Here is a 25613-nt window from a genome sequence, read left to right as displayed (position 1 = left end):
GGACTGCTGGCTCCTAACCACTCACCTGCCCACCTGTCTTCCCCTAACCACTTTTCATGCTGTCCTGCTTGCCCCCAACTGCACCCCCCCACCAGCCTGATAACCCCCAACTGCCCCCATGCCGTCCAGCTTTCCCCCAACTGAACCCCTGGTAGTCTGCTCAACCCCAATTGCCCCCCACTGGCCTATCACCCCCCAACTGCCGTCCCACCAGCCTGATAACCCCCAATGCCCCCCCACACCAACCTGATCACCCACAACTGCCATCCCATCCTGGCCTGATCACCCACAACTGCTCTCCCCTCTTGGCCCCTAACTGCTTCTACCTCAGCCCCGACACCATGGCTTTGTCCAGAATAATGTCCGGAAGGTCTCCTGGAAGGTCTCCCAGTCTAATTAGCATATTACCTTTTTATTAGTATAGACCAGCCGTGGGGAAACTACGGCCCGTGGGCCGGATCCGGCCCTTTCGAAATGAATAAAAATATTAAAAAAAAAAAAAGACCGTACCCTTTTATGTAATGATGTTTACTTTGAATTTATATTAGTGCACATAAACACTCCATCCATGCTTTTGTTCTGGCCCTCTGGTCCAGTTTAAGAACCCATTGTGGCCCTCGAGTCAAAAAGTTTGCCCACCCCTGGTATAGACAGAGGCCTGGTGCACAGGTGGGGGCTGACTGGTTTGCCCTGAAGGGTGTCCTGGATCAGGGTGGGAGGGTTCCCTTGGGGGGTGGGGCAGCCTGGGCAAGGGCCCTGCGGTGGTTTTCAGGCTTGCCATGCCCCCATTGGGGTGGGAGTCCCCACTGAGGACAGTGCCAGCCTGGGCAAGGGGCTGAGGCAGTTTGCAGGCCAGCCATGCCCCATGAGGTGAGGGTCCCTGCTGGGGGTGTGTGGCCACCCTGGGTAAGGGGCTGAGGGCTTGTTTTCAGGCTGGCCATACTCCCTTCAGGGTGAGGGTCCTTGCAGGGGTGCCTGGACAGCCTGGGTAAGGGTTTGATGGCTGTTTGAAGGCTGGCCATGCCCCCCAGTGGGGACCCTCACCCCATGAGGGTGTGGCCACCCCAGGTAAGGTGATGAGGGCCATTTTTAGGCTGGCCATGCCCCCTAGCAGAGACCCTCACCCTGATGGCAGCGTGGCCAGCATGGGTGAGGGTCTGAGGGCTGTTTTCAGGCCCCTCCCTCAGCGGCCAGCCCAGGAGACCCAAGCCTCCCATTGTCTCTGGCCTGCTCCGTGGCCACTGCCCACAGGCCCCTCCTTCAGCAGCCAGCCCAGGAAGGCGGGAAGCTTGGCTTCCTCTGTCACCAGGGGCAACCCAAGCCTCCTGCCCGCTCAGGCTGGCTCTGTGGCCGCAGCCATCTTTGCCCCACTAATGTGCATATTCCCTCCTGGTTGGCTGTGGGACATCACAGAGGTACAGTCAATTTACATATTTGTCTATCATATATTTATCCCATAGTGCAATGAAGGCCTTGGAAGGGGTGGCAGGAATGGGGTAGAGGGGGGTCAATAGAGGAAAAATGGGACATCTGTAATACTTTCAACAATAAAGATAAATTTAAAAAATAAAAATACCTGTGGATATGATGGTGATATCTTGGAAGTGGACTGTGAATACAGTGATGAATATTTCAGGGGGGAAACTCTAAGATCCAAATATGGCTGGGAACAGGTTACTTTAAGAGGCTTCATTAACAGATGTTTTTGTTAAATACATCCTGGGCTCCCAAACCACCAATTGCTGTCAAATGAAATCTGCCACTTAGGAAGGATGGGAGGGAGGGAAAGAAGCTGGGCTTTAAGGGCTAATGTTGTTTTGACTAATTGTGGATGTCCTACAGCAAACTGCTGTATGAGGGGAGAGCCAGCAGTGAAGTGGAGGCGCTTGTTGAACTTAGGCATCTAAAGCAAGACTGGCCCTTGGAAAAACTTTCAAGTTTATGACATTTATTTTAATGCTCTCAGGGCCATTGAATAATAGAGGAATTAATACACTGAAGACAATATTAAGGACCTGCTCATATTTGAGGCTTTGGCAATTTGTCCTTGGCACTTGAACAATATGTTTCAAACTTTTTTGCCTAATAGGCAGTCAGAATTAAATTATATACTGGTAGGTCTGGGGGCAATGAGGGATTTCAATGTTTTGTTTCTACTAGAGGTGATGAGACAATTGGGGGCAGGAAAAAAGCGGTGACAGTATTAAGTCTAGAAGCCAGCAGTTTAAGGAAGAGAAGTTGCAAATAATGGAATAAAAAGCCTGGAAGACTTCTGAGATTCAATATAGGCACCCATATATGGGTAGCATAGCCAATGAGTTAACTTTGTGAAGGATAGGGTGGTGGAGGATGGGATGGTAATCTATAAAGCTCTTTTTGAATAAAATATAGTTCCTCTATATTTTGTCCCATCTACTATGATTAGTGTTAGAGTGGCCTCTTAGAAGCTATATATCTTCAGCAGGTTAAAGTATTATGTTTCTAGGAAATGGTTAACCAATTAGTAAAGATTTGTTTTTATTTAAGTAGTTCTTTAGCACTAATTTTCACAAGGCAGAGCTGGAGGTTTGGAAGAGATGTAAATCAGGACTGTGAAAGTTTAGGGATGGAATACATTCTATGTCGTGGGTGACCACAAGTATAATTAATAAATGTTGCAAGCCTCTAGATTCTGGCTACTCACACTGTAATGTATATTATCTCCACATGCAGTGTAAGAACCTTAAAGAGATTAAGCGATTGTGGTCAAGATCACAGAACTTGGATGACCCCCATATTTTGAACTAGATTTGTCTTGCTCTAAAGTCAATTTGCCTTTTCAATTATACAACATTGTCTGAAGAAGAGTGGAGTTGACCTGAAGATTACATTTTTTTATGCCACATTTACAAAACAAACAAACAAGCAAGCAAGCAAGCAAGCAAGCAAACCTCTATTGACTACAAATAATCCTATATAAGGCTAGATGGCAACTTGGAAAGTGCTTGGAACTATCTATATCTATCCCAAAGAACATATAAAGATTATAAGATATTCTTCATCATGAGTTATTTTCTAATTTCTATACATGCTTTAGATTTACTTCCTAGGAAAAAATAAATCAGTGTGCAGGGAAAATGAAAACTGGTTAGAGCTAATTGCAAATGAACTTTCCCTGAAAAATGACATTAGAAAACAATGCCATTTGTATTTGATTAAAATGAGTGTGTGGGCTCATTTGTCTGCCTTCACCACCACTATGTGAAAATGAAGCAGCTTAGTTTTCATTTTCCTTTTCTCTCAAAATGTCCAGAGGGGCAATGTTTTCGTTTAATGACCTTCAAAATTATTCTTTAGAAATCTGAGGCTACCAGAGTTGGAAGCAATGCGAAAATAATTGTGGATTATTATTGTATGATGATAATGGCAGCTGGGCTATCTTTTTTTTCTTTCTGTTCAGACTTTCTTCTTCATTTTCCCAGAAACCTTATATCTAAGGTTTAACTCAGAAGCAAATCTCATATAGGTGATAAACCTCGCCAGACAGTGTGTATAATATAATTTCAGACAGACCCTTAACTGTTATTTGGAAAGATCCTAGGGAATGAAGCAGTCTTCTGTCTGTATTGCCCTAGATAATATTACTTTTATTTACTCTCTGACAATATGTGTGGGTAGTTGTATTGGACATAAAGCAAGCATAGCTCCTAAATATTATACCTGTGAACTTAAGTGCTGGTTTTTATATTTTGTTGTAAAAATTCCTGCTATCATAAATGAAAAAAAAAGTTACAATAAAAAAAACAAAAAAAGAAAATATTAATAAATAGGTACTCAGTGTTTGCTCTCCCAAATCATTTATACACATACACAAAGACACAGACACATGCAGAGCTGCAGATAGAGTGTCAGTACTGATTCTATCTTTACAATAATTTTAAAAGTATGTGTGAGGAGGGTATGGGTGTTGGTAAGGGAAAGTAGAGAGGATATTTTTTTCTAATATATTTTTTATTGATTTTAGAGAGGAAGGGAAAGGGGGAGAGAGAGAGAGAGAGAGAGAGAGAGAGAGAGAGAGAGAGAGAGAGAGAGAGAGAGAGAGAGACATCAGTGATGAGAAAGAATCATTGATTGGCTGCCCCCTACTGGGGATTGAGCCTGCAACCTGGGAATGTGCCTTTGACCAGAATCGAACCCGGACCCTTCCATCCACAGACCAACGCTCTACCCACTGAGCCAAAACAGCTAAGGTGAGGATATTTTTTATACCATAGTTTGGACAGTGGAAAGTGCTCTCAACTATTATTCACAAAATTTGCCTCACCATCAATTTTATTGCCTTAACTGAGAGATTCAGAATGCATATGATAAAATGCGTTGCTTGATTATTTAGCACTCTCACATCCATCTCCTACACCTCCATTTATATTTTTACAGTTTTTAGTTATAATTTTTGTTGAACATTTGAGATGAATGGCAAACAAACTGGAATAATATCTAAAAAGTAGACCGAGAAAATCCCCAAATGACAAAGCCACCTGATTGAATATTCTTACATATTTAGCTATTGCTATATCCTTGTCACTTCCTGGAAAAGAGTTAAACATTCCTTTTTAGGGAAGTTCAATCCCAGTAACAAGACTCCTTCACATTCCCATCAGGAGAGTAGAATAATTGACTTTAAAACCAAATCTTGCCCAGCCAGCATGGCTCAGTGGTTGAGCATCAATCTATAAACCAAGAGGTCATGGTTCGATTCCCAGTAAGGGCACATGCCCAGGTTGTAGGGTTGATCCCAAGTGTGGGGAATGCAGGAGCCAGCCAATCAATGATTATGTCTCATCATTGATGTTTCTATCTCTCACTCCTTCTCACTTCCTCTCTGAAATTTGGGGTTTCAAAACAACCCCAAATCTTTTATACTAATAAAAGCCTAGGTGGTCCTTGCGTGATGCCCTCATGTCATCACAAGATGGCCACCACAAGATGGCTGCCATCACGTTGTCACAAGATGGCCACCACAAGATGGCTGGCAGGGGAGGGCAGTTGGGGGCCATCAGGCTGGCAGGGGAGTTGTTAAGTGTTGATCAGGCTAGCAGGAAGAAGCAGTTAGGGGCAATCAGGCAGGCAGGCAGGCGAGCAGTTAGGAGCCAGCAGTCCCAGATTGTGAGAGGGATGTCAGACTGTCGGTTTAGGCCTGATCCCCTGAGGGGTCCTAGATTGGAGAGGGTGCACACCGGGCTGAGGGATATTGCCTGTGCATTGATTTTGTGCATTAGGTCTCCCTATAAAATAGAAAGAATCAAGACATTATGATGACATTTAGTGACTTTTGAGGTTCTGCTATACAATTTTTGCACTTGGGGAGCTTTATTATTTCATATTTGAGCAGAATGAAATGTTTTGCTCTTGGGATCAGACCTTTAAAATGGCTCTTAGAATGATAGTTGTGATATGGGAATTGGACACATTGTGATGTTTTCTGGTCACTGACTTAACTGTTTAGTTACATATTTTGAAAACTAAAGAGAAAAGTACAAAAAGTGAAAATACAAACTTGTCAGTACTAAGACTTAATGATGTGAATTTTTTTTCCTCTTACTTGAAAACATTTTCTCTATAGGAATGCAAGCCAAAAATGTGGAGAAGCATAATAATACAGAAAGGAAATGCTCTTCTAATCCAGGAAGTTCAAGAAGAAGATGGAGGAAATTACACTTGTGAACTTAAATATGAAGGAAAACTTGTAAGACGAACAACTGAATTGAAAGTTACAGGTAGGAATTGTTTCTTCAAAATTATGGCAAGTGAGAATTAAATATAATTTGGTATGGGGAGAAATTGGAATTTTCTACAAAAAGCCAACTTGCTGTGAACTTAGAATTGGCTGTGAATCAAATAGTTGAGAAACTCACTATTAAAAAGTTGTACTGATAACTTATATGCAGGATGTGAACACTTAATCTAGGGAACAAAGGCCCAATTGCTGTTTATCTATTATCTGCCTTTAGGACAGACTAGAGGCCTGGTGCACGAATTTGTCCATGTCCATAGGCTGTGCATATCTATACTAATAAAACCCTAGGTGGCTCTCGTACCCTTGCAGGGCACCCTCGCATCATCATAAATGGCCACACTCATGTTGTCACAAGATGGCCACCCCCACGTTGTCACAAGATGGCTGGCAGGAGAGGGCAGTTGGGGGAGACAAGTCTGGTAGGGGAGGGCAGTTGGGGGCAACCAGGCCAGCAGGGGAGGACAGTTGGGGGCGATCGGGTCAGCAGGGGTGGGCAGTTGGGGGCAATCAGGCCAGCGGGGGAGCAGTTAGGCGTCAATCAGGGTGGCAGGGGAGCAGTTAGGGGGCAATCAGGCTGACAGGCAGAAGTGGTTAGGGGTAATCAGGCAGGCAGGCAAGTGGTTAGGAGCCAGCAGTCCCAGATTGTGAGAGGGATGTCCAACTGCCGGTTTAGGCCTGGTCCCCTGAGGGGTACCAGATTGGAGAGGTTGCAGGCTGGACTGAGGGACACCCCCCCTCCGTGCATGAATTTTATGCACCAGACTTATAGTAAGTAGTAAGTATATAAGTTCTTCGATTTATCTCTTCTTGTCCCCCAACCCCACATCAAGGTATATCAGTCTGTTCCTTGCTTCTAAGCTTCGGGTCTTATTTTGTTGATCAATTAATTTTGTTCATTAGATTCCACAAATAGGTAAGTGAGATCACATGATATTTGCCTTTCTCAGATTGGCTTATTTCACTTAGCATAATAGTTTCCAGGTCCATCCATGCTGTCCCAAAGATTAAGAGATACCTATTTTTTTATAGCTGCATAGTTTTCCATTGTGAAAATGTCCCACAGCTTTTTTTAATCCATTCATCTGCTGATGAGCACTTGGGCTGTTTTCAAATCTTAGCTATTGTAACTAACACTGCTATGAACATAAGGGTGCATATATTTTTTCTGATAGATGTTTCGGGGGTTTTAGAATATATTACTAGGAGTAGGATCACTGAGTCTAATGGAAATTCCATTTTTAATTACTTGAGGAAACTCCATACTGTTTTACATGTTAGTGGCATCAATCTGCATTCCCACCAATCTACAGTGAACTAGTGTTCTGTTTTCTCTGCATCCTAGCCAGCAATTATTGTTTGTTGGTTTTTTTATGATAGCTATTCTGACAGGTGTGAGATAGCTCATTGTGGTTTTAATTTGAATTTCTTTGATAATAGTGACTTTGAGCATTTTTTCATATGTCTCTTGACCATTTGTATGTCCTCTTTGGAGAAATGTCTATTCAGGTCATCTGCACATTTTTAATTGGATTGTTTCTCTTCCTTTTGCTGATTTACATGAGTATTTTATATAGTTTGGATATTAACACCTATCAGATATATCATTATTAAATATGTTTTCCCACACAGTGGGTTCCCTTTTCATTTTGATGGTGGCTTCTTTTGCTGTGCAGAAACTTTTTATTTTGATGTGATTCCATATATTTATTTTCTCCTTTATTTTCTTCGCCCTAGGAAATGTATTGGCAAAATTCCGCTACCTGAGATGTTTGAGATTTTACTATCAAAGTTTTCTTATAAGATTTTTATTGTTTCATGCCTTACATTTGTCTTTTATCCGTTTTGAGTTTATTTTTTTGTAAGGTGTAAGTTGGTGGTCTAGTTTCATCTTTTTGCATGTGTCTGTCCAGTTTTCCCAACACCATTTGTTGAAGAGACTGTCTTTACTTCATTGTATATTCTTGCCTCCTTTGTCAAATATTGACTGTAATGGTGTGGATCAATTTATGGGTTCTCTGTTATGATCCACTTCTCTATATGCCTGTTCCTTTTCGAGTATCAGGCTGTTTTGATTATAATGGCTTCATAGTGTAGTTTGATATCTGGTATTGTGATCCTTCCAACTTTGTTCCTCTTTCTCAAGATTGCTGCAGCTATTCAAGGTCTTTTATGGTTCTATCTAAATTTTTGCAGTATTTGTTCTAGCTCTGTGAAGTATGCCATTGGAATTTTATTTTTTTAATAAAAAAAAGCATTTTATTTTATTTGTTAATTCTCACCCAAGGATATTTTTCTTTTTTTAAAAAAAAATAAGTTCTTTATTGTTTAATGTATTACATAAGTCTCCTTTTTCCCCCACTGACCACTCCCCGGTTGTCCCCAACACCCAGCACATGCCCCCACACACTCCCTGTCTGTGGTCATTCGTTATGCTCATATGCATGCATATAAGTCCTTTGGAATTTTAATAGGGATTGCATTGGAGCTATAGATTGCTGTGGGTAATATGGACATTTTAATGAGTTTATTCTTCCAATCCGTGAAAATAGTATACATTTCCATTTGTTAGTATCTTCCTCTATTTCTTTTTTCAATGACCTATAGTTTTCCATATATAGGTCTTTTACCTTAAAATAATAAGTATCTTATTTTTTTGTTGTTGTTGCAATGGTAAGTGGGATTGTCTTTTTAGTTTCTGAGAGTTCATTATGGTGTATAAAAATGCTATCAATTTCTGGATGTTGATTTTATATCCTGCTACATTGCCGGATTCATTTATTAAGCCTAGAAGTTTCCTGGTGGAGTCTTTAAGGTTTTCTATGTACAATGGCATGTCATTTGTGAATAATTACAGTTTTACTCTCTTCTTTCCAATTTGGATCTCTTTTATCTCCTCTTTTCTGATCACTGTAGCTAGGACTTCCAGTACTCTGTTGATTAAAAGTAGTAAAAATGGGCATCCTTGTCTTGTTCCTGTTCTTAAGGGAAACACTTTTAGATTTTTCCCATTGAGTTTTATGTTGGCTGTATGGTTGTCAAATATCGCCCTTATTATATTAAGGTATGATCCCTCTATTCCCACTTTACTGAGAGCTTTTATCAAAAAAAAAAAAAAGGGTGCTGGATTTTATTGAGTGCTTTTTCTGCATCAGTTTATATGATCATGTGATTTTTATCTTTCATTTTGTTTATGTGATGTATCACATTTATTTATTGATTTGTTAATATTGTATCATCTTTGCATCTCCAGAATAAATCCCACTTGATCATGGTATATGACCTTTTTAATATATTCCCAGATCTGATTTACTAATATTTTGTTGAGGATATTAGATTCTCTGTTCATTAGGGATATTAACCTGTAATTTTCTTTCTTTGTGGTTTTCAAATTAGGATAATTCTGAGTTTATAAAAAGAGCTTTGAAGTATTCCTTCCTCTTGAATTTTTTGGAATAGTTTGCAGATAAATGTTCTTTGAATGTTTGGTAAAATTATCCTGTAAATTCATACATTCCAGGTTTTTTGTTTGCTGGGAGGTTTTTAATTATTGCTTCAAGTTCATCAGTTATTTTTGGCCTTTTTAGGTTTTCTAATTTTTCCTGATTGAGTTTTGGAAGATTGTATGTTTCTAAGAATCTGTCCATTTCATGCAGGTTGTCCAGTTTGTTGGCATATAGTTGTTTATAGTATTTGCTTACAATCCTTTGAATTTTTGTGGTGTCTGTTGTCATATCACCTCTTCTATTTTTTATTTTATTTATGTGGGTCCTCTCTCTTTGATTCTTGATGAGTCTGGCTACGGGATCATCAATTTTATTTATCTTTTAAAAGAATCAGCTCTTGGATTCATTGATCTTTTGTCTATTCTTTTTAGTCTCTATGTCATTTATTTCTGGTCTGATCATTAATGTTTCCTACCCTCTACTTCTTTTTCTTGCTGTTTTATTTCTGATTCATTTACTTGTAGGGTTAGATAGTTTATTACTGCTTTTTTCTTGTTTCTTGAGGTAGGCCTGTAATGGTATGAACTTCCCTCTCAGGACTGCTTTCACTGTGTCCCATAGATTTTGGGTGGTCATGTGTTCATTTTTATTTGTTTCCAGGATTCTTTTTTATTTATTCTTGATCTGATTGGTAACACATTCATTGTTTAATGACCTGTTATTTGGACTTCACGTGTTTGAGTACATTTTAGTTATTTTATTGTAGTTGATTTCTAATATATGCCATTGTGATTATATCAATTTTCTTGAATTTGTATAGACTTGTTTTGTGTCCTTTTTCCATGTGTACTTGAGAAAAATATATAGTATGTTGCTTTGGTGTGAAATATTCTGAAATATCAGTTAGATCCATCTGATCTGATGTGTTATTTAAGGCCTCTGTTTCCTTGTTGATTTTTGGTCTGGAAGATCTGTCAAGTGATGTCATTGTGTTGTGAAAGCCCCCTACTGTGACTGTATTGCTGCTGATCTTTCCCTTAAAGTCCATCAATTTTTTTTAATGTATTTTGGGTGTTGCTTTATTAGGTGTGTATATGATTACAAGGGTTATATTTACTTATTGAATCATTCTCTTTACTGTTATGTAGTGGCCTTCTTTGTCTCTTATTATAGCTTTTTTTGAAGTCTATTTTGTCAGATATGAGTATTGCTACCCCAGCTTTTTTCTCCCCTTTCCAGTTGCTTGGAATATCTTTTTTCCAAATCTGTCTGTATCTTTTGCTCTGAAGTGGGTCTCTTATAGACAGCATATATATGGGTCATGTTTTTGTATCCATTTAGTCACCCTATGTCTTTTGACTAGTGCATTTCAGTCATTTACATTTAAGAATATCATTTATAGGTATTTATTTATTGCCATTTTTATGCCTATGTTGCTCTCCTTTTCTTCTTATTAAAGTGGTCACTTTAACATTTCTTGCATTGCCATTTCACCTTCAATTTTAAAGTATATCCATGCCAGATATAGTAATCTTGGATATAGGCCCTTGCTTTTCATTACTTTGAATACTACATGCCATTCTCTTCTGGCCTGAAGTGTTTCTATTGAGAAATCAACTGTCATTCTAATGGGAACTCCTTTGTACATTATTTTATGTCCTTCTCTTCTGCCATTAATATTCTTTCTTTAACTTTAACACTTGCCCTTTTAATTATTAAGTGTCTAAGTATGAGTCTCTTTCGATTCATTTTTTTAATTAAATTTTTATTGGTCAGATTATTACATTTGTTCCTCTTTTTCCCCCCATAACTCCCCTCCTCCCAGTTCCCACCCCACCCTCCGCCCTCACTACCCACCCACTGTCCTCATCCATAGGTGCACAATTTTTGTCCAGTCTCTTCCCGCATCTCCCACACCCCTTTTCCCCCCGCCCCGCCCCAAGAATAGTCAGTCAATTTCCTTTCTATGTCCCTGATTCTATTACAATCACCAGTTCATTCTGTTCATCAGATTATTTATTCACTTGATTCTTAGATTCACGTGTTTATAGATGCGTATTTGTTGTTCATAATTTGTATGTTTACCTTTTTCTTCTTCTTCCTCTTCTTAAAGGATACCTTTCAGCATTTCATATGATACTGGTTTGGTGGTGATGAACTCCTTCAGCTTTTCCTTATCTGTGAAGCTCCTTATCTGACCTTCAATTCTGAATGATAGCTTTGCTGGATAAAGTAATCTTGGTTGTAGGTTCTTGGTATTCATCACTTTGAATATTTCTTGCCACTCCCTTCTGGCCTGCAAAGTTTCTGTTGAGAAATCAGCTGACAGTCATATGGGTATTCCCTTGTAGGTAACTGAGTTTCTTTCTCTTGCTGATTTTAAGATTCTCTCTTTGTCTTTTGCTCTTGGCATTTTAATTATGATGTGTCTTGGTGTGGTCCTCTTTGGATTCCTTTTGTTTGGGGTTCTCTGTGCTTCCTGGACTTGTAAGTCTATTTCTTTCACCAGGTAGGGGAAGTTTTATGTCATTATTTCTTCAAATAGGTTTTCAATATCTTGCTCTCTCTCATCTTCTGGCACCCCTATAATTCGGATGTTGGTACCCTTGAAGCTGTCCCAGAGGCTCCTTACACTATCTTCATATTTTCGGATTCTTTTTTCATTTTGCTTTTCCGGTTGGGTGTTTTTTGCTTCTTCACATTTCAAATCTTTGACTTGATTCTTGCGCTCCTCTGGTCTGCTGTTGGGAGTCTGTATAATATTCTTTATTTCAGTCAGTGTATGGTTAATTTCTAGTTGGTTCTTTATCACAACATCGAGGGTCTCATTAGATTTCTTGAGGATCTCACTATATTTATCGGTGGTCTCACCAGTCTTTTCAAGGGCCTTACTAAGTTTATCGGTGGCTTCTAGACAGTTCTTGAGAGACCTTAAAATTGTGGTTTTGAACTCTATATCCTCCATTTCTGTCAGTTGTGTCCTGTTTCTTTGTCTCCACATTTTTTAGGCTTTCTTGGTGCACCTCCTTGTGGTCTTTGTGCACAGTCTTCTTGTAGTTAAGCCTTGATTGTTGTAGGTAACACTGGGGGGGATTTGACCTCCAGGCCAACTGGCTGTGAGAATCAGCTGTGTCTGCAGTGGAAGAACTTCTGTCCTCTAGGGAGGTGCTAATCTAGCCTTTGCCTGAGGCTATTCTGCAAATGCCTCTGTGCAGGGCTTGGGCAGGGCGGGTCCCAGGGGGTCAACAGGATGGACCGAGTGAGCAGTTATGGCTGCTCTCAGTCCAGTCCCCAGAGGCTCTGCCTCTCACTGTCCCAGAAACTGCTGCAAACCTCGGAGAGAAAGCTGCCCTTGAGTTCTGACTGATGCCAGACAGTCCCGCTTCTCCCATTTGAGTCTGGGTCCCCAGAGACTCACCTGGAACTGGAGCTCAGAGCCTGAGACTCCCTCCTGATTGAATATTGAAACAGACAACCATGCCCTCAGCCACCAGCCCGCTCTGCACACACCTCTGCATCTTTGTATTTTACTTCCAGACTGCGCCTCCTCTGAGTCTCGGTATGCTTTTCTCTTTCCTTCTATTTGTAGAAATTCCCCTCAGCCAGCCTTCCTGTGGTTCTGGGTGATGTCCGTTCTGTCTTTTAGTTGTATTTTTGAAGTGGTTGTGTGAGGCAGCAATCTCCGGTGTTTACCTATGCCCCCATCTTGGTTTCTCTGCTGGATTCCTTTTGATTAAGACTCTGTGCCTCCTGAACTTGTGTAACATTTTCTTTCACTAGGTTTGGGAATTTGTCATTATTTCTTAAAACAGGTTCTGTTCCTTGCTCACCTTTTTCCCCTTCTGGTATTCCTATAATGTGGATGTTGTTACATTTCATGTTGTCCCAGGGCTCCCTTATACTACCTTTCTGCTTTTAAATTCTTTTTTTTTATGTTCTAATTTGGTATTTATTTCTACCTTGCCTTCCAAATTGCTAATTCTATCCTCTGCTTCATCCAATCTACTTTTAATATCTTCCAGTGTGCTCTATATGCCAGATATGTGATTCTGGTTTCTATTTCCTTTTCATGCTGCTATAGTTCCCATTTATTTCCTTATAATTTGCACTAAGTTCCTTAAGCAACTTTATAACTATTACTTTGAACTCTATGTCTGATGGGTTACTTGCTTCCATTTTATTTAATTCTTTTTCTGGAGACTCCTTCTTTTGTTTTATTTGGGTTTTTTTTCTTTGTCTCTGCATTTTAGCTGTCTCTTTGTATTTGCTCCTATGTATTAGATAAAACTGTTATGCCTCTCAGTCTCGTGGGATGTCCTTATGCAGAAAATGTCTTGAGGGATCCAGTGGTGCAGTGGTGCAGTCTCTTTGATCTCCTGAGCTGGATGGTCTAAGAATGCCCCTTGTGTATGTTATATGGGCTCTGCTATTATAATTTGGACTTGACTGCTGATTTCATGTTTATGGAAGGGGTCTCCCCTCCAACTTGCTGACAGTGAGGCTCAACCCCTATGTCATTGTGCCAGCTGTTGTATACATGCTGAGAGAACAGAAAAAGACACAATAGGACCCAACCAAAAGCACAATGAAAACCAGGCTACACAAAGTAACAACAGTGAAGACTAAGAAGGAAAAATAACAGAAATCAAAGCCAAGACAAAATAAAAAGAATATTAAAGGTACACAACAAAAGACTTACAGGTATTGTAGAGATAAATGGAGAAACAAGAAGAAAAAATAGCTATATGGAGGAAAAGAGGAAGCTAAAATAATTAATATATGAAGAAAAAATCAAAGTAGTCAATATAAATGAAATAACAATGAATTTAAAATGTAGTAATAATGGATATATTACAATATAGATAGGAAAAGTAAAATGGAAAAAATGAGAAGAGAAAAGTAAAATAAAGAAAATGAATAGTAACTATAAGAAGAGACAATAGGAAAGAGAATAAAAGGAAAGAGAGAAATTAGAGATATGTGAGAAAAAAGAGAAGAAAAAAAAGGGGTGGGGGAGACAAACAAACAACCAAAAACAAAAAGAAGGCCACACACACACACACACACACACACACACACACAAACACACTCAAACTCCTTTGGGTCCACTATTTGTGGAGCTCGCTGGATTTTGCTCTGATGTTGTTGAGTCTCATCCCTTGGTGTGTCCATCCTGGGCCTCCTAGGAGCTTCTCTGGTGCAAGCCATATGAGTCACTGTCCTGTTCTGCCCCTGGGCAACCTGATAGAGTTCTGATAGGTTGAAGCTACTAGTAGTACAGTGGGCAGGTACTCCTTAGCCCAGAGGCTGAGTCTGCCTTGAGTTTTATGTTTTGATTGTCCCTGTTCTGAGCTATTCTTCCTTTCCCCATAGAGGTGGTCTCTGGTCTTGGCTGGAATGGTTTGATCAGAGTCATGTTGGGGTGGTGCCAGTAGCTTGTAGGAGGGCGAGGGTAGACCCTTTCTCTCCTTCTAATGGCTCAGCTTTGCCTGGTTTGCTGGCACCTCCTCTCTACCACCTGTAGGGGCACACATTTCCTGCTCTAGGCTGATCCTCCTTGCCTCAAGTTGCTTCAGGTCGGGTCAGAAGCAACTGTCTTGCTGGTGGGAAAGAGGACACCTCCCCTGAGTTCTAGGTGGGCAGGGCTGATCCTCCTTCCTGGATGCACTATACGGTCCCCTTTGTGCTCACCAGCATGAGTTCCTCCAAGAAATAGAGGGTCTCCCAGATTCAATGTTGGGTGTGTCTTTCAGACCCCTCCAATGTAGGCTGGCCCTGAGCTCCACTGCATGGTCCTTCCCACTGGTCATCAGCTTCCCAGGCTGCACTATGCAGGGTGCTAGCACTACTCTATTCAGAGACTTCAGCTCCAGACTTCCACTGCTGCACCCACTCCACAGTCTCCACAGCCAATGCCCTTTGGGCCACCTCTCACAGTCACAGGCCCTCCAATCTTACTCACAGATGTGCAATCTCTTCAGTCTCCTCAGGTCCTCAGTTCTAGTGGATCCAAGGCAGGGGAGGCTACATCCACCTCCCCGCCCTTAAGCACAATTCCTGCCCCCTAGCCCTGGTGGTAGAGCTGAGTAGCTTGCCTATAGGGTGGCTCGTGCCTATAAGTGGAAGTAGGTGAGTGCACAGAAGGGGTGAGAGTCCTGTCGGGTCAGTGGTAGTTGCGGCGGATGCACAGGGTCAGTCTGGGCATGTGCCAGGTGTGCAGAAGTCCTACTAGTGTCCACTACAGGGGAGTGAGGTCTGGGTAGTGACCTTAGTGGACATACAGGGTCTGGGGTGGGGTGCACATGGGTTCGGCCCCAGATCCATGGTGAGTCCAGGTAGTGGTGAGTCTTGGCATCTTGCGGCTGCTGCTCCCTACAACCTCTTCCCAAGGAGGACCTTGGAAACTCATCAAGATGGCACAGTCTCCAAGCTGCAGATGCACCCTGGGAGTAGCTTGTGTTGGTATCAGTGGCTCCTTGTGATGATAGTGCTTAGGGTCATGCTGGTGTCCTCTGCAGGCACATGGGGTCCTATATGTGTCAGCTGCAGGTATGCAGGGTTGCACTGGTGTCCTCTGAAGGCATGTAGGTTCCTACAGGTGTCAATGCAGATGCCCAGAGTCTTCCAGGGTCTGATTAGAGGTGTGGTCCTGAAGGTGTCCGCTGTTGGTGTAGGTTCTGGGTTGTGTCCTTGGGGCCCACACATCCTTGTACACACATAGGGTAAATGTTGGGGTGCACGTGGGTTTGGGCCTGGGCTTTGGCTAATCTGGATGCTGATGAGGCTTGGCTTCTAGCTGCTGTCACTCCATGCAGCCTACACCAAAGGAAGACCTTCTAAACCCTTCAAGATGGCATGGTCTCTGAGGCCCAGGAATGGCTGTGATAGTAGCAGGGGCTTCTTGGCCAGGAAAGCCCTAACCCCATCTACCTCCAAGATTCCTGCATAATAAGACTGTTACACACACACACACACACACACACACACACACACACACACACACACACCCATGCATGTCTGCACACTCTGTCACTCACATTCTCACTATTCCATCCTGCCTGCTGACATGTTGGGGATAAGGTCTTTTAGATACAGATTCCAAGATCTCTCACTCAGATTCTAATTCAGTACATCAACTGGGAATTTGCCTTTTTGTCCAGGTGATTCTGTCGCATGCCTTCCAAGGAACATGCTTTGAGAAAGACTGAGAAAATGGTGCTCAATAAGTCAAAGTCATCGGTTTAATTCCTTTGTGCATCTGATAGTCCAACACACACACACACACACACACACACACACACACACACACACACACACACTCCCCTGAAAACTAATTTTCATAGCTTCCAAATTGTTTCTTCCAAGTTCCTAAGAGCTATTATGAAAATACAGATTCTTAGTCACCGAGGGAAACCGGTTAATGGAGTATGTGTATAAAGCAACCTTAATACTAAAATAGCCATGTGTTCCTTTACCATTTATTTTTTTTTATTTTTATTTTTTAAATATATTTTATTGATTTTTTACAGAGAGGAAGGGAGAGAGAGATAGAGAGTTAGAAACATCGATGAGAGAGAAACATCGATCAGCTGCCTCCTGCACATCTCCCACCGGGGATATGCCCGCAACCCAGGCACATGCCCTTGACCGGAATCGAACCTGGGACCTTTCAGTCTGCAAGCCGACGCTCTATCCACTGAGCCAAACCGGTTTCGGCTAAATGGAGAATAAGTGAGTATGTATTATGTGTTAAAAAATAATTTAAAATGGTCTTGGATCAATGATATAAGAAGACATCAACTTTATATATTTATCCAAGCATTAACTCATTTTTTTCTCCTGTGTTGAGTTATCTCAACTCTCATCTTTAGCCTGGGTTATCTCAACTCTTTTCCTTTAGTTCCACCTAGAGCAGTGGTTCTCAACCTTCCTAATGCCGCAACCCTTTAATATAGATCCTCATGTTGTGGTGACCCACAACCATAAAATTGTTTTTGTTGCTACTTCATAACTATAATTTTGCTACTGTTATGAATCATAATGTAAATATCTGATATGCAAGATGTATTTTCATTGTTACAAATTGAACATAATTAAAGCATAGTGATTAATCACAAAAACAATATGTAATTATATATGTGTTTTCCGATGGTCTTAGGCGACCCCTGTGAAAGGGTCATTCAACCCGCAAAGGGGTCGTCACCCACAGGTTGAAAACCTCTGCTAAGGTTTGATGGTCTGATGGATGCTTCTCTGTCTCTGGATCTGTTTTTGTTCATCATCATTATATTCCACAAATGAGTGAGAGCATTTGATATTTATATATCTTTATCTGACTGACTTATTTCGCTTAGCATAATGCTCTCCAGATCCATCCATGCTGTTGCAAATGGTAGGAGTTCCTTCATTTTTATAGCAATGTAGTATTCCATTGTGTCCATTCTGTAGCTATACCACAGTTTTCTAATTCACTCATCTGCTGATGGGCACTTAGGCTGTTTCCAAATCTTAGCTATTGTAAATTGTGCTGCTAGGAACATAGGGGTGCACATATCCTTTCTGATTGGTGTTTCTAGTTTCTTGGGATATATTCCTAGAAGTGGGATCATTGGGTCAAATGGGAGTTCCATTTTTAGTTTTTTTGAGGAAACTCCATACTGTTCTCCACAGTGGCTGCACCAGTCTGCATTCCCACCAGCATTGCATGAGGGTTCCCTTTTCTCCACATCCTCGCCAGCACTTCTCATTTGCTGATTTGTTGATGATAGCCATTCTGACAGGTGTGAGATGGTACCTCATTGTCATTTTGATTTGCATCTCTTGGATGATTAGTGACTTTGAGCATATTTTCATATGTCTCTTGGCCTTCTGTATGTCCTCTTTCAAAAAAGAAGAAATTCTTACCATTTTCAACAGCATGGATGGAACTGGGGAGCATTATGCTAAGTGAAATAAGCTAGTCAGAGAAAGATAAATATCACATGATTTCATTCACTTATGGAATATACTGAACAATATAAACTTATGAGAAAAAAACAGATCAAGAGACAGAGAAGCATCCATCAGATGCTCAAACCTCAGAGGGAAGGTAGGGGAGGGTGGGGGTAAAGGGGAGAGATCAACCAATGTACTTGTATGCATGCATATAAGCCTAACCAAGGGACACAGACAACAGGGGGTGAGGGCATGAGTGAGGGGATAAGGACACATATGTAGTACCTTAATCAATAAAGAAATTTAAAAAATAAAAATAAAAAAAACTAAAAGTATCTATTTAGGTTTGTTGCCCATTTTTGATTGGATTATCTTCATTTTGTTAAGTTTTATGAATTCCCTGTAAATATTGGAGATTAAAACCTTATGGGAGGTAACATTGGCAAATGTATTCTCCCATGCAATAGGCTTTCTTATTGTTTTGTTGATGGTTTCTTTTGCTGTGCACAAGCTTTTTATTTTGATGTAGTCCCATTTTTTTTTCTCTTTAGTTTCCATTGCCCCAGGAGCTGTATTCATGAAGATATTGCTTTGGCAATATGTCTGGGATTTTGCTGCCTGTGGATTTCTCTAAGATTTTTATTGTTTCCTGTCTTACATTTAAGTTCTTTATCCATTTTGAGTTTATTTTTGTGATTGATGTAAGTTGGTAGTCTAGTTTCATTTTTTTTGCATGTATCTGTTCAATATTCCCAATACCATTTATTGAAGAGACTATATTGACTCCATTTTATGCTCTTGCCTACTTTGTCAAATATTAATTCATCAGAGTGGTTTGGGTCAGTTTCTGGGTTCTCTATCCTATTCCATTGGTCTATATATCTGTTCTTGTGCCAGTACCAGGAAGTTTTGAGAACAGTGGCTTTGTAGTATAGCTTGATATCTGGTATTGAGATTCCTCCTACTTTTTTTCTTCTTTCTCAGGATTGCTGTGGCTATTCTGGGTCTTTTTTCATTCCAGATGAATTTTTGGACAGTTTGTTCTAGGTCTGTGAATTATGACATAGGTATTTTAGTGGGGAGTGCATTTAATCTATATATTGCTTTGGGTAGTATGGACATTTAAATGATGTTGATTCTACCAATCCATGAATATGGTATGTTCTTCTATCTGCTTATGTCTTCCTCTATCTCTTTTTTCAGTGTCCTGTAATTTTTTGAGTATAGGTCTTTTACCCCCTTAGTTAAGTTTTTTCCTAAGTATCTTAATTTTTTTGCAATAGTAATGTGATTGTTTTGTGGTTTTTTTAAATCTCTTTTTCTGAAGGTTCACTAATGGTGTTAGAATTTTTATCAGTTTATTTGAGCCAAACTGACAATAATTGCCAGGAAGCAAAATTTCAATGGTTTGAGAAAATTACTCCAGAGAATGGCAGTTTTGCACCATATTTTAAACATTAGATTCAAAGCATAAGATATAAGGTGGTTATCTGAAGTCCATTGGTGGTGTATTAGGGAAAGCAAAATTGGGAAATCTCAGACTAGATAAAAGGTAAAACAGATGGACACATGCTTCTTTTTTTATTTTTATTTTGTATTGCTTAAAGTATTACACATAGTAGTGCATACATCTCCTTTTTTTCCCCATTGCCCTTTCCCCAGCCTCCACTACCCATGTCTTATGTCCTCAAACCACCCACCCAGTGTCTTATGTCCATTGTTTATACTTATAGGCATGCATACAAGTCCTTCGGTTGATCTCTTCCCTCCTCCTCCAACACTCCACAGCCTTCCCACTGTAATTTGACAGTCTGTTCGATGCTATACTGCCTCTGTATCTATCTTTTTCTTCATCAGGTTATAATGTTCTCTATTTTCCATAAATGAGTGAGATCATATTGTATTCTCTTTCATTGCCTGGCTTATTTCACTTAGCATAAAGCTCTCCAGTTCCATTCATGCTGCTACAAATGGTAAGAATTCCTTCCTTTTTATAGCAGCATAGTATTCCATTGTGTAGATGTACCATAGTTTTCTAATCCACTCATCTGCTGAAGGGCATTTAGGCTGTTTACAAATCTTAGCTACAGTGAATTGTGCTGCTAGAGAACATAGGGGTGTATATATCCTTTCTGACTGGTGTTTCTAGCTTCTTGGAATATATTCCTAGAAGTGGGATTACTGGGTCAAATGGGAGTTCCATTTTTAGTTTTTTGAGGAAACTCCATACTGTTCTCCACAGTGGCTGCACCAGTCTGCATTCCCACCAGCAGTGCATGAGGGTTCCTTTTTCTCTGCATCCTCAACAGCACTTGTCATTTGTTGATTTGTTGATGATAGCCATTCTGACAGGTGTTTGATGGTACCTAATTGTCATTTTGATTTGCATCTCTCAGATAATTAGTGACTTTGAGCATGTTTTCATATGTCTTTTAGCCTTCCTTCCATCTTCTTTCCAAAAGTATCTATTTATGTCCCTTGCCCATATTTTTATTGGATCATTTATCTTCCTTTTAAGTTGTATGAGTTCCCTATAAGTGCTGGAGATTAAACCTTTATCAATGATAACATTTGAAAATATGTTCTCCCATACAGTGGGCTTTCTTGTTATTCTGTTGATGATTTATTTTTCTGTGCAAAAGCTTTTTATTTTGATGTAGTCCCATTTGTTTATTTTCTCTTTAGTTTCCATTGTCCTAGGAGTGGTATCAGTGAAGAAATTACATTGGCATATGTCTGAGCTTTCACTGCCTGTGGATTCCTCTAGAAATTTTATGGTTTCCTGTCTTATGTTTTAGTCCTTTATACATTTTGAGTTTATTTTTGTGGATGGTGTAAGTTGGTGGTCTAGTTTCATTTTTTTGCATGTATCTGTCTAATTTTCCCAACACCATTTATTGAAGAGACTGTATTGACTCCATTGTATGTTCTTGCCTCCTTTGTCAAATATTAATTGATCATAGTGGTTTGGGTCAATACCTGGGTTCTCTATTCTATTCCATTGCTCTATATGTCTGTTCTTGTGCCAGTACCAGACTGTTTTGAGAACAGTGGCTTAGTAATACAGTTTGAATTACTGGTATTGAGATCCCTCCTACTTTGTTCTTCTTTCTCAGAATTACGTGGCTATTCGATGTCTTTTTTTATTCCAGATGAATTTTTGGAGAGTTCTTTCTAGGTCTGTGAAATATGCCATTGGTATTTCAAGGGGGAGTGCATTTAATCTATAGATTGCTTTGGGTAGTATGGACATTTAAATGATGTTAATTCTACCAATCCATGAACATGGTATGTTCTTCCATCTGCTTATGTCTTCCTCTATCTCTTTTTTCAGTGTCCTGTAGTTTTCTGGGTAGAGGTCTTTTGCCTCCTTAGTTAAGTTTATTCCTAGGTATCTTAATTTTTTTGGTGTGATGGTAAATGGGATTGCTTTTTTAGTCTCTCTTTCTGTAAGTTCACTATTGGCGTATAGAAATGCCATAGTTTTCTTGGTGTTAATTTTGTATCCTGCTACATTACTGAATTCATTTATTAAGTCAAATAGTTTATTGATGGAGTCTTTAGGGTTTTTTATGTACAGTATCATGGCATCTGTGAATAAGGACAGTTTTACTTCTTCTTTTCCACTTTGGATGCCTTTTATTTTTTCTTCTTGTCTGATCGCAACGGCTAGCACTTCAAGTACTATGTTGAACAGGAGTGGTGAGAGTGGGCATCCCTGTCTTGTTCCTGTTTTTAGGGGAAATGTTTTTAGTTTTTGCCCATTGATTATGATGTTGGCTGTGGGTTTGTCATATATGTCTTTCATTATGTTGAAGTATGGTCTTTCTATTCCCACCTTGCTGAGAGTTTTTATTAAAAATGGGTGTTGTATTTTGTCAAGTGTTTTTTCTGCATCAATTGATATGTGGTTTTTGTCTCTCAATTTGTTTATGTGATGTATCACGTTTATTGATTTGCGGATATTGTACCATCCTTGCATCCCTGGGATAAATCCTACTTGGTCATGGTGTATGATCTTTCTGATGTACTGCTGGATCCAATTTGGTAGAATTTTGTTGAGGATTTTGGCATCTATGTTCATGAGGGATATTGGCCTGTAATTCTCTTTCATTGTGTTGTCTTTATCTGGTTTTGTTATTAGGGTGATGCTGGCTTCATAGAATGAGCTTGGAAGTGTTCCTTCCTCTTGAATTTTTTGGAATAATCTGAGGAGGATAGGTTTTAGTTCTTCCTTGAATGTTTGGTAAAAATCCCCTGTGAAGTCGTCTAGCCCCGGGGTTTTGTTTTCTGGAAGCTTTTTGATTACTGCTTCAATTTCTTCTATAGTTATTGTCCTATTGTTATTTTTAGATTCCTCCTGGTTGAGTTTTGAAAGGTTGTATTTTTCTAGGAATATATCAATTTCTTCCATGTTTTCTAGTTTGTTGGAATAGAGTTTTCCATAGTATTTTTTTTTTTTTTTACAATCCTTTGTATTTCTGTGGGGTCTGTTGTTATTTTTCCTCTTTCATTTCTGATTTTGTTTAGTTGAGTGCTCTCTCTTTGCTTCTTGGTGAGCCTGTCTAGAGGTTCATCAATCTTTTTTATCCTTTCAAAGAACCAGCTCGTGGTTTTGTTGATCTTTTGTATTTTTTTTTTTTTTTTGTCTCTATGTCATTTATCTTCGCTCCGATCTTTATTTTTTTTTTTTCATGCCTTCTGCTAACACTGGGCTTTTCTTCTTGCTCTCTTCCTAACTCTTTGAGTTGTAGGGTTAGGTAATTTATTACCATTGTTTCTTGCTTTTTGCAGTAGGCTTGTAGAGCTATGGACTTCCCTCTCAAGACTGCTATCGCTGTGTCCCATAGATTTTGGGTTGTTGTGTTTTCCTTGTCGTTTGTTCCCATGATGTTTTTTATTTCTTCTGTCATCTCTCTGGTAACCCAGTCATTGTTTAATAGAATGCTATTTAGTCTCAATTTGTTTGATTTTTTTGATTGTTTTTATTGTAGTTGATTTCCAGTTTTATGCCATTGTGATCTGAGAAGATGCTTGATATGATTTCCATCTTCTTGAATTTGAAGTGACTTTGCCTGTGACCCAATATATGGTCTATCTTTGAAAATGACCCAGGTGCACTTGAGAAGAATGTATATTCTGTGGCTTTTGGGTGAAATGTTCTGAAGATGTCAATTAATTCCATCTGATCTAGTGAGTAATTTAGGATTGATGTTTCTTTGCCGATTTTTTGTTTAGAGGATTTGTCCAATGGTGATAGTGGGGTATTAAAGACCCCTACTATGATTGTATTGCTGTCAATCTACCCTTGATATCCTCCAGAAGTTTTTTTTGGTTTTTTTTTAATGTATTTGGGTGCTCCTGTATTTGGTGCATATATGTTTACCAGAGTTATTTCTTCTTGTTGGATTGCTCCCTGTAGTATTATGAAGTGGCCTTCCTTATCTCTTGTTATGTCCTCCACTTTGAGATCTAATTTGTAAGATACAAGTATTGCTACTCCAGCCTTTTTTTCATTTCTATTCGCCTGAAAAACCTTTTTCCATCCCTTCACCATCGGTCTGTGTGTCTTTTTTTCTGAGGTGGGTTTCTGACACATACTTCTCTTACATTGGTGCATATAGAATACTTAACAGTTAACATTTGCTAGACATATATTGATTGTATGTGGAAGAAAAACATAATTATAAGTGGTTTTGTGGTCTCTGCTCTTGTGGTAGATTATGCCCTGAGGGTCTGGAGAAAGGGATCATTCTGACATTCCAAAGGCATGTTATTGTAGATGCCAAAAGACAATGGACAGACTCAGTTAAGGTAAAGATTGACCTCTGTCAAGGAAGATACTGGTCTAGGACATGACTACCTGGCATGATTTGCTTTAATTAAGAAGTTTTAATTTCACATCATCCTATGTGGTTACTTTATGTCTCAGTTTGTAAGGCTTGCCATGCAGGCCTTCCCTGAGCTTGTCAGATTTAGTATGTGACCCCTTTTTTGTCCACAAGTTCAAATATTCTGCTAGAGGTAGAAACCAAGTGACTTCTTAGTATAGATGTTAAAGAGGTGGTTCTGTGAAAGTTTATTTTTATTTGCAACATTTTCTAATTTTCACTGTGCTTTGTATGCTTAGTATTAAACAGAAATTAAGAGATTTTCTTCTCCTGGTTCAAAATATAAGGCTAGGATTATTTAAAGATTAACCTACTCATCTACTCATATTTGTTTTGAGTTTAGCAATATTCAGGCATGGAATAAGAGTTTTAATATGAAATTAGTGGGATTTATTATTTATAAAATTATGTAGATTAGAAGTTCTTTAATACTTTATTGAGTATGCAACTTTTAAAAGATTTATTAGAGTTTTAAAAGGTTATGTTATGACTGTTCTTTTTAAATTTATAAATCTGAGAAATATTTCTTCAATAAAACAAGTGTTCTCTTAAATTGTATCAGTGCCACTTGATTTAAATAAATCAGTTATTAAAAGATACAGATATTCAAGACTGTATTAGAAGACAATCATTGTCTTTATGAAATTACTTTTCCCATATAAAATAATTTGTCATAAAATTACTTTTAAGTATCCTGCTTTCCTACTACATTAAAACCAGATTTGATTTAAGTGCAACTTTCCTTGAAGACTTTTAATATATTAATCATAGTAGACCTGTGTGCTGTTATTGTAGAAATTTCTTTTTATTCCTTTGAAGGCTGCAGATAAGTATGGAGGGGTTTAACCAAAAATAGACATGTGCAATAGTATGTTCAGGTCATTTGGCAAAGATGCCAACAGATAACAATTTTATTTTCCACAGAATATTTTAGGTGACTACTTGCTGTTTTACAGATGTTTTTTCTTTTATTCTCACATTGTGTTTTGTGCAGAGGGTTAGTTGAAGTGATAAAGTGCAAAGGGACTGTTAGTCATAAGATGGTGAGAATGTAGAACAGGTGATAATGGAAGAAGTAGAAGAGGAGTGAGAGAGGGTTGGCAAACTAATTAGAGGCTTCTCGGATTAAAAGAGACCATCTGCCTTGAGAAGCTCAAGGCAGACATACTTCATGGAGGCTTTTATCACAAGCAGGAAGCCAGCACTAATTACCTGTTTTTGGAAGATAATTCACCATTCACCTGGAAAATCATTCACAATGCATGATTTTATGCACCTTTGAAGAAATTCACATTATCTATTTAGAAAAAAACACACTAACTTGTCCTCAGGTGAATATGCAAATAATACCCCTTCTCCTGGCTATTGTTGAGAGCTGTAGAATTTCTTCATTTAGGACTTTTCAAACATTTGGAATAATCTTTTAACCCATTGGTGTCTGAACACCATGGCTGAAAAAAAAAAAAAAAAGGTTTACACTATGGATATGACTCAAAGATTTGCTGCTAGGTTACTATTAAGCAGTAGTAGCAAAGCAATGTGGATATGCAAAACTTGATAAAACTGCAA

At 39.3% G+C, this 25613-nt stretch overlaps 1 protein-coding gene across 1 annotated transcript in view; it reads left to right on the top strand.

Annotated features, from left to right (window-relative positions):
* The window catches only part of IL1RAPL2 (interleukin 1 receptor accessory protein like 2), a 632274-nt gene that overhangs the window by 45264 nt on the left and 561397 nt on the right, over positions 1 to 25613 (top strand). Inside the window, exon 4 of the mRNA XM_059678650.1 lies at positions 5603 to 5756. Within this exon, the coding sequence (XP_059534633.1) occupies positions 5603 to 5756 (154 nt within the window). The remainder of the gene's footprint in view (positions 1 to 5602; positions 5757 to 25613) is intronic.

This window comes from Myotis daubentonii, chromosome X (assembly GCF_963259705.1).
Source record: "Myotis daubentonii chromosome X, mMyoDau2.1, whole genome shotgun sequence".
Lineage (NCBI taxonomy): Eukaryota > Metazoa > Chordata > Mammalia > Chiroptera > Vespertilionidae > Myotis > Myotis daubentonii.
The sequence above is the reverse complement of the archived record's forward strand: the minus strand, read 5'-3'. Positions and strand labels throughout refer to the sequence as shown.